Raw genomic sequence first — 10,094 nt, 5'->3', positions numbered from 1 at the left:
AAAGAAAAGAAAAGAAATTAATGAAAAAGTGAAAATAACATGTTATCCATGCAATGAGAGCCACCCACTGAGCTCCTTCCCCAGAAATACACTCAGCCCCTCAGCATCAAACCACCATACCTTTGAACTCTGTTTGTGAGAATCTGTACTTTCTTTGTCTTGATACATTTTATCCATTAGCCAGTTGTGTCCTAAGGTATTAGAAATGCCTAAGAGGTTATTTTTTGGTTTTAGGAATTATAGAATATTTTTCATATAAATTAATGGTAATTGTTTCTTTAGTTCATTACAGCTTATAAAAGGCTTTATAGGAACACTCTAGTTTGGGATAGCAGGGGATACCTGTGTAATCTGTTAGTTTTGTTTCTCTGGAAAACTTTGACTACTATCTCTTTAGAGATAAAGACAATCTTATTTATCTCTAAATTGTTGTGTCAAAAACCTAGGCGGTGCTCAGCAGAATCTCATGAAAGGAAAATGGAGGGAGAGAAGATGAAGAGAATGGTGATGAAATTTTGTGTGACTGGGGACTCCGAGCTCCTGATCACTTGAAGAAGTTACTCCATGTGGTCTAGACTAGAATTCAGGACGAGGGTGCTGTGCCAGCTGGGTGGTTAGTAAAGGAGCTGGGATTGAGAGTCCTTTGAGCTCCTGTGTGGTTTTGGAGTCAATGAAGATAAGAGGTTCACTTACAGATGAGGAGATGAGTAAGTGTTGGATGACTGTTACATTCGCTAACACAAAAGATGAAAATCCCCAGCTTGAGAGTCGATTCATTCAGTGGAGCTCTTCATTGAATGTTAGAATTGAGCATGTGGACCTGGAGTCTACAGAATGGACAGTTGAGGAGAGAGTTCAAGAACCAAAGGACAAGGGGCACCTGGGTGGCTCATTCAGTTATGTGTCCCACTTCGGCTCAGGTCATAATCTCACGGTTAGTGGGTTTGAGCCAGCACAGGGCTCTGTGCTGACAGCTCAGAACCTGGAGCCTGCTCTGGATTCTGTGTCTCCCTCTCTTTCTGACCCTCCCCCGCTCACTCTCTGTCTCCTTCTCTCTCTATCTCTCAAACAAAAATTAAAAAAAAAAAAAGAACCAAAGGACAAAACAAAGCCTGTCTGGCAAGGGATCAGGGTACCCAGGGTCATTCTGCTCCACTTTTCTATCCAGTCTCTGCAGGGGACGTTTTATCCCATCTTTGATTCCTCTTTCTCTTTATTGTCTGGCCTGAAGAACTGAAAGCTTGCACCGTTCCGTAACATCTCTGTAAAGGGCTCCTTTTCTTAAAGATGTCTATGTTGATTACAGTTACCTTCTTCTCTAATTGATAAAATCTTTCTTTTTCATTAGAGGCCCACTTTACTAACTCATCTTTACTAAGAAAGAACCCATCATTCTTTGCTAAATATATACTGTAATTTACAATAGTATAAAAATTATTGTTTTAATATTTTATTTTAATAATTTAAACTATTTTATACAATAGTATAAAAATATATGGTAATTTTAATAATTGCTATATATTACAATTAGCTGTGTTCTTATGTCTTCCCCTAATAGTAAGCTCTCTAGTCTCAGATTTGTCTTTGTATGGATGTATGCATGTATGAATATCTATGTAGACTCTGGGTTTACCTCTAATATCTAGCATACAATAAATGTTGAATGAAAATACTTCTATAGTAGTTTTACCACTTGTGTCTTTAAGTTTTCCAGGGGTTGTCTCTACTTTTAAAATTCCCTCCACAACAAAAGAGATTGAGAGAAAGACAGAGGGGGTGGGGAGAGAGAGAGAGAGAAAGAGACCTTATCTCTCTATAACAACTTAATTCATCTTAAACTTCTTCTGCCTATAGCTAGGCCATTTATTATAAGACAGTTATTGTACATAGTGGTTAAATATTAATGCTGAAACTAGACCTGGTTTGGTGTTCTGTCCTTGTCACTTACCAGTTCTGTGCCACACAGAAGTTCTTATACCCTTATGAGTCTATTTTGTTTACCTATAAAATAAAAATTATCATTGCTTCATGAGTTGTTGTGAATGCTGAGTTCATGCATGATAAATACTTAGCACAGGCTGGGCATAAAATCATCTGCTCAATAAATGCTGGCTATTTCCAGTATCTTTAAAATCATGTTAAAGTGCATTATATTCATTAAGAAAGCAGAAAGAAAAGTTTTAAAGAAACACACTTTGGAAAACCATAGCATACTAGTCAATTTAATTTCAGCATTATCTTCCATAAAACAAATTCTAATTAATACTGAGACATATCTGACTTATTTTATGACTTTGATAGGAGGAGTGTCAATGTGTAAGCATCTCTGGTAAGCTTACTAACATTTATTTTACAAAATTTTTGTAAGCACAAGTTTTGCCAGTTTTGAATTTTTGGCCTAAATGAATAAACTTTAATGTAAGGGTCATTTTAAAAAGTTGGTATCATACACATTAGACAACCTGACTTATCAGATGAAAAAAATCAAAGTTTAATGTGGTTAACATGTATTTATTATTTTGTATATTATCTGAAAAGTAGAATATATTGTAAGACTTTTTCAAAAAATAATTCTTTAGACAGTTTTTGGAAGGTTAATAACAAACAGGATTTACAAGTAAAAGATAGAATTTTCAAACCAAAATCAGTTAATGGTCTTGGATTTACAGAAGCAAGTTAAGATTCAGCTTAAACATCTGAAGCAGTTTCTACATTAAAGCATTTCCAAGAAATAGAAAACTAAGAAATTTAGATAAAGCACCAGCTGTCACCGCGTCACCAAGTTAACACTAAATCCTCCCTGGTCACCATCGAATGATGAAGAGCGGAGGAGAAGGGAAGGAACACTTCTAGAAAGAAAGAGAACCCTGAAATTACATGTACTTAGGGGTTCCTTCAAAGGCATCTTGGTCAAGTTAATACATTTCTGAGAAGCAGAATTATAAAGTTAAGGCTCAAGATCATGCATATTCATAATAAAATACAATTACTGATATTTAAGTGATATTGAATGTCATACAACATATTTAAAGTTTGTCACTTAAGTCAACAGTATGCATATTTTCTTTCTGAAACCTTTGGGATTTTGTAGGCACACTGAAATCAATCTTCATACAAATGGAACAAATATCAGAATCTTTAACTACATGAATACAAGTAGCTATATTTTTATTATTATGTCAAAGACCAACTATGTGTCCAGCTTTTAAAGAGAATTTTAATTTTGAAAATTAATACTTAGGATTTTCAAGTTTTTCAAACATAAAAACATTTTACAGAATGTTTGTGTGGTAAGATTAAAAATAGCAAAAAAAAAAAAAACCCTTGGAAAGGTAAATAACAAAGTAATGACTAATCTGCAAATGCTAATGTTATACAACACCACCAACAGCAAACTTTAATCTATTCAGAGTCCTCACAGTTTCAATGGTCATTGTCTTTCTCTAAGTTATCGAGAACCATAAAGTCAATGAAAAGTATTTCAAAGTATCCACAGTTTCCCAATTAAGGATCAAGTCACTGCAAAAATCCTTAGACATAATGGTAACCCTCGACTTTTCAAATCCATATTTTGACTTTCATTTGCCAGCTCTTACTACTCAATGTTGTATCATGGCTAACTGGTAAACATATATCAATGTTATGATAAGATATGAGTCTTCTAACAGTTTCTATATTATATCATTTTAATAAATGTATACTTTTTAAAAAAGCATAAATGAGAAAACAGTGAGAAAAATGTAGGCCATAACTCTAGTTCCCTTTGCAATTCTTATTCTCTGAATCCATTCTGTTGAAGAACTAGAGCTCTAGAGCTTAGGTAGAATTAGCCAAAAAGATGGAAAACCAGGAATCCAAAAACAAACAATATTAATTCCCAGTACCAAAAAAAAAAAAAAAAAAAAAAAAAGGAAGGAAACAAAACCCAAGGCCCCAGTCAACTAAAGTGGCTTGAATCAGCCCAAGAATATCTGTGGTTGATCCCAAAGGCATTTTCTAAAAACTGTCCTTTCTCTTCTGCCTGTTGGCATCTGTCTAGGCAAGTGTATAATTTAATGGCCTGTAGCACTGTATTTTTATTAACACTATCCCACATTAAGAAAGTAATTGTTTATTTGTAATTAAGTCCTCTTAGTGATGACTTGAATTTCATCAGGTTAAAGTAGACATAACTTATACAAGAAAGCCCCTTTTGCTAATTCACTCTACCATCACCTCCCCAGTCCTCTAGATGAAACACACACCATGTAAGCCAGATAAAGAAAACAAACATTGGACTATCAAATGGCAAATTTAACCCATTTAACTCACTGAAGTGATTTTAAGGGCTTATCTTGGTTAGATTGAATATACAAAGGTGAAAGTCAACTTGACATGAAGTCTTGTGAGCTTAACTTACATAGGTTGTAAACAATTGATTAGTAAGTAAAATGTTTACTTCTCTGATCTTCATTCTTATTTCTGATGCAAACTTCTAACATTTTTGGAATATGTGAAAAAGGTGAAAAGGTGGCAAGTGGGATCAGATTTGGCTTTGAATAGTTGACTTTTTTTCAGCTTTGTCAAGACAGGCATTTTCTGTGGTAGCTTGAACTTCCTTGTCATCATCTATCATATGAATATCTGATGGATTTTTGTCATTTTGCCTCAAGCGGTAATTTTTATAAGCACGCTGAATTATGGTTGCTGAGACTGCCTCTTGTTTTCGTTTCAGAGTAGTTGTAATTGGCTCATATATGATCTTAAAAGGGTTGGCTAATACAAACCCTGATTCCACCTCTGAAATAAGTTTCTCCATCTTCACATCTGTACCCATAACTCGTTTAGTTAATGCAAGCAAGATGTCAAGGCAATGAATTCTATCCCCAGCAGCCATGGGAAGATCCATGGCAACGAGCTGGCCTTTGTTCGGTTTTGCCATAAAAAGAGGAGGGTCAAGAGAAGCTGCAAAATCTGAAAGCTTACTAGAGTCTATGTACTGGGTCTTATCAGGATCAAACCTCTTCCATACCTGGAAGAATTTCTTAAAATCATCTTCACTTAATGCCTTGGTTTTTTTCTTAGAAGCAATGTTTAAAAATTCCATGACAACAACAATGTACATGTTTACAATGATCAGCCATGATATGAGGATGTAACTGACAAAATAAATAATCCCAACAGACGGATTACCACAATCTCCTCTAACCTGAGTCCCAGGGTTAATTTTATCAGGATCACAGTCTGACCATTGACTATTGAAAATGGCATTAAGCATCCCATCCCAGCCAGCAAATATTGTAACTTGGAAAAGACAGAGCATACTGCTGCCAAAGGTTTCAAAGTTGGCTACATCATTAATTCCAAATTCCTTTTTAACATAGGCAAAATTGTACATTCCAAAGATGGCGTATATGAACATGACCAGAAAGATGAGTAGGCTGATATTCAACAATGCTGGGAAAGACAACATCAAAGGAAGCAGCAGGTCATGGAACACCTTTGGTCCTTTCCCAGGACGTAGGATGTGGATGATCCGTGAGAGCAGGATCAGTTGCACAACAGAAGGAGGCACGAGGTAGTAACCGACCATCAGAGGCAGAAGTAGTCCTTGGGATGGGAGAAGATAAAACAGGTAATAAAATGATTTAAATATGATTGTATTTAGAGGAATATAAATTACTTTACATTCCACTTTTTCTGTATGTTAAGATCAGTTTGCTAATCCTTCCCATATAACAGAACATATTGAAAGTGGGGATTAGCCAAATACTCATGGTGGCAATTTTCAGGGTATCTATTTGTATTTTCTGATTGCAGCTGGGTAAAGAAATTTAGTTCAATCCAGCCTTTGTTGGATACCTAATACAGGTGTCTATGCAAAACACAAAGATGAACAACCTGACTTCTATTTTCAAAGACCTTATATTCTAGAGAGTAGAGGTAGACATTTAAAGTAACTATAATGCAAGGCAGAAAGACCTAGTTGATAAATATAAGTAAAAAATGTCTGGCATTCAGTGTTTCACAGATTATAATTTAATTTATTCATTTTATAAATAAATTATAAAAAATATATATATAAAGCTGGACTCTTAGCAGCTTTAAATTGAATTAAATAAATGAATCTTGGCCTAAACTTTTCTGTAGCCATTGTGTGTGGATGAGGATTTGATAGCTAGAACTATAAAGGTAAAATTACAATTACCATGAAAGCATAGGGGATGTTCTCTGGAAGTGCTGGAGAGATTGTGGTTCATTTTGAATTGAGAAGTTGGGGAGAGAAGAATCCCATGAAGTTTGTAAATACTCTGATATGTTTGTTGAATCTGAAAGGATCATGTCTCATATTTCCATTCAACTCAATCACTGTCCATAACACTCTCTCTGACATTCTATCTTATCTATACCTTCATTTTCAAAGTGTATTAGTGAATCTTTTTCTCTGACTCCAATTTTTATTTTTCCTTAAAACATTCCAAATTCCTCCATTGTGCCAGAGGTATCTCCATTTAACTGTGGACAATTTTTTCCTACATCCTCATCTTACGTTTTCTTCATCTCCTTTCTTATCTAAAATTTATTTCTATCTTGAGGACATTATTTCCCTTGGAATGCTTTCAAGAGCAAAGAGCTCTTTCCTCCCCACTCTATATTTCTCAGGGTAGAAAAATGGAATGACCAAGCATCTTTTATTTTTTCCAATGCGATTCCCAGATGCTTCAAATCAATTATATAAAGAAAAAAAAAAAGGAAATTTCTGTCCTGACACATTATGGGTCATGCCACTGAACTATACTATTCCCTACCATTTCTTGGCTCTATGAGCTCTTCCTCCCTCATTCATACTCATTGAAGACATTAGTACTTGGCTCACTGTCACCCTTTCCACCCCAACACTTACAATCAATAATTCATTGAAAGGCCAGTCTCTCGATCTTTGACTTTCTTAACTGTGAAAACCTCCATCATTTTACTTAAGTCACATGCAGCTATGGCCACATTCTAGATCCAGGATATTTTACCTTCTGAGATTTCATATTCAGCTTTCTCTCTCTCTGTATTTCCTCTCCTTTGAGATCTCTGATTCAGTAGCTCTCACTTTAATCCCAAAGGCCCCATCTTTCCTTTCTTTCATGATTCTTGTACCTGTCTATCAATAGTTGAACTTCTTCTATTACCAAATGAATAAGCTGATTTTTCTGGAATCACAGTTTGGAAAATAGTTTGTCTACCTTTTCACTAGTGACCGTATAGAATAGTGCTTGACACAATAAACATTTTAATACTGTTTCTAATGGAGCTTACATTATGTGTATATGTCTTAATGGGGAGGTAGACAAAAAACAAACTTTGCCTTCTTAAGACATTTCTGTCCTAGATTCTTTACTTGTCTACCCCCTATTCCATATGTCTCTATTTAGGTTTTGCTTCATCCATGCAGTTTTCTCTGATTTCTGCTTATTGATGAGTGCTCCCCCTTTCTTGTGCTGCTATAACACCCTGTGCTCTTCCCGTATCATACTCTTAATAGCACAACATTCAACATGTACTATTTAATCATCTGGATCCTTACTACATTGTAAACTGTGTGCATACAGAGATTATGCCTTCCCTGTTTACTACTGAATTCTTTGTGTACAGCATATCTATTCAAATATATTTGTTAAATAAAAGACCGAGATCCTCAAAGTAAAAGAAAACTGGTGACAAATTCATTAAAGCCTAACACTTGAGTATTGTGAAATTTGTGAACAGTTTTAGAGACTAGAAAAAATAAGAATAGGGAGCTTAAAAGGTTATATCATGTTAAGACATAAAGCTCTTTCTAGAGACACCCTAGAAAAAATGTATGTGATATACTGAAGGGGTAATTAAGCACTTACCTGGTGACCTCTGAAGTAAAGTCTATGTATTAATTCAACAAGTATTTGTGAATACCTTATAGCTGTCACAAGGACATGTGTGAATACAAAAATATAAGCCATTTCTACTGGAATAAAAAGGGTCTCTCTACCTGTTTTGCCTACTAGGAGACTATATCTTGGGACACATTTAGTATAAGAACTTGCCTGAATTAGTATTACTATAAAAGAAAATCTAATGAAACAAAATCTTACCTGTAACAGAGAGAATAACCACCATAAAATCAAAAATGTTCCATCCATTGGTGAAATAGTTACAATGGAAAGAGATGAGCTTTAGTACGCATTCTCCTGCATATAGCATAACAAGAACTAAGTTAATCCAGAAGAGAGCAGTATCCATTTTTATACTCTGTTCATCACTTCCTATCATAATGGTCATTGCTTGGACACAGATAAGAACCATAATGAAGACATTAAAACCTTGGCTTGTTACCAAGTCAAAGATGACTCTTCGGAACTTGTTCTGTGTGTAAAAAAAAAAAAAAAAGGTGGGTGTAATAGCTTTATTAGTAAGATATATACATATAGTCTTTACATTTATAATTTCCCTCCCAGCATAAACAGGAAACTAAGTGAGGACCTAAGTTTTTGTCAAACTAGAATTATAATGTATGGTCAAAACAAACAAAAAGATCATCAAAACTTAGTTAAGGAACATTTAAATTTTGTCAAAAGCATTTGTGAAGAATTTAACATTTTTTAAAATGTTAATTTATTTTTGAAAGAGAAAGAGTAGGGGAGGGACAGATAGAGACAAAGAAACTGAAGCAGGCTCCAGGACTGACCCAAGGCTTGAACCCATAAACCCCGAGATCATAACCTAAGCTGAAGGGACACTTAACTGACTGAGCCACCCAGGCATCCTGCATTTGTGAAGAATTTTAAAACTACATATTCATTTTCAAAAGAGAATGTATGAAATAAACAACTTTTCTGGAAGCTTCAAAAACAAATCTAGATGTTTTCTTACTCTTGGGCGACATATTGTTTTTTGAGAGTCCTCATGCAACAGCCCCTTCAGTGCATGATATTGTCTCTTCTGTTTCTCTGTTATAAAGATATTTGAGCCTCCCTGGTAAAGAAATGAAAGAAAAAGATGTTAAAATCATATGAATCTGAATTTCACCTTACATAAACATACATTTGGAAAATTTGGTAACGATTGATTTAACCTTTATAAAGGGCTTAAAGGCAATGAACTAAATCATGTTTAACCATGTCTGATTTCTGCACACAAATCCATACTACGCACATGTAGAATATATGGTAATGACTGACATCAATTCTCTTTTGGTGCACTTACCTGTGGGTAGTCTACTCTTTTTTAACTTTTCTACCGAGGCCTACCTCATGTTAAACAGAGACAAAGGAGAAACAGGGAGTTAAATGGAAAGGTTTACTAAGAAAAATTGAACTCAAAAGCTAAAGGTAAAATTGGTTTGTACCTTCTAATAACAGGAAAAAATATAATTGATCATTTATGTGTTTTTATAACTTCATATATTGCTTCATTTACCAAATAATACTTTCAGAAGATTTTTCTATACTATTACTCCAATAGTACTTCATTCTTAGTTCTTCACAGTACCTTTTAGTTTTTCATCTTTGTGTTCCTAGTGCTAATTTCAGTATCTTACACAAAATATAAAAGTGAATAAGAGGTAAACAGTTAATGTGCTAATCTAGAAATTAGTAATTGTTACTGCCCTAAATCAGCACTTAGTTACTTAAGTTTGACAAGGGTCACCAATTTGAAGCCCAGAAGCAAATCCTGGCATGTTATCCCATTGGGTTGATCCCAAGAAGCTGAGGCATCCAGTCAAATGAGTATCTTATCACTGATCTTCTAATCCCATTTGATTGGAGGAGGCTGAGAGCAGTTTATCAGATGCTGCCACGCTAAACTTTGATGACATGGCTGAAGATAGAATTTCAAAACTAGACTATTCTTTTCTTTGACTTTTTAGAAGGCTTTCCAACACCTCTAGAAAGTAGGTATCTGTGGTTAAAATAAGCAGACTTAAATGACTGTTGAGGGCTTTCTTTTCTAGAAGCCCTGAAGGCCTTTGTGTGGAGATGGGATCAAATGGGTTCAATTCTGTCTCTTAATTGTCTCTTACTGATTTTAAGCACTGCTATTTAGGCCTTGGAATTAGGATTTAGATTCTAGCAGAAAAAGGTATGACT

The 10,094-nt window shown here is 34.8% G+C and overlaps 1 protein-coding gene across 1 annotated transcript in view; it reads right to left on the bottom strand.

The window, feature by feature from the left end:
• Nucleotides 1–3,280: 3,280 nt before the first annotated feature.
• SCN7A (sodium voltage-gated channel alpha subunit 7) overlaps nt 3,281–10,094 on the bottom strand; it is an 84,471-nt gene continuing 77,657 nt past the window's right edge. The window contains exons 23-25 of the mRNA XM_029932992.1: nt 8,878–8,979; nt 8,100–8,370; nt 3,281–5,589 (exon numbers count right to left, since the gene is read on the bottom strand). Coding sequence (XP_029788852.1) covers nt 4,523–5,589; nt 8,100–8,370; nt 8,878–8,979 — 1,440 coding nt within the window. The 3' untranslated portion in view covers nt 3,281–4,522. The remainder of the gene's footprint in view (nt 5,590–8,099; nt 8,371–8,877; nt 8,980–10,094) is intronic.

Source organism: Suricata suricatta, chromosome 3 (assembly GCF_006229205.1).
Source record: "Suricata suricatta isolate VVHF042 chromosome 3, meerkat_22Aug2017_6uvM2_HiC, whole genome shotgun sequence".
Taxonomy (NCBI): domain Eukaryota; kingdom Metazoa; phylum Chordata; class Mammalia; order Carnivora; family Herpestidae; genus Suricata; species Suricata suricatta.
This window is presented reverse-complemented; position numbering and strand designations above follow the sequence as displayed.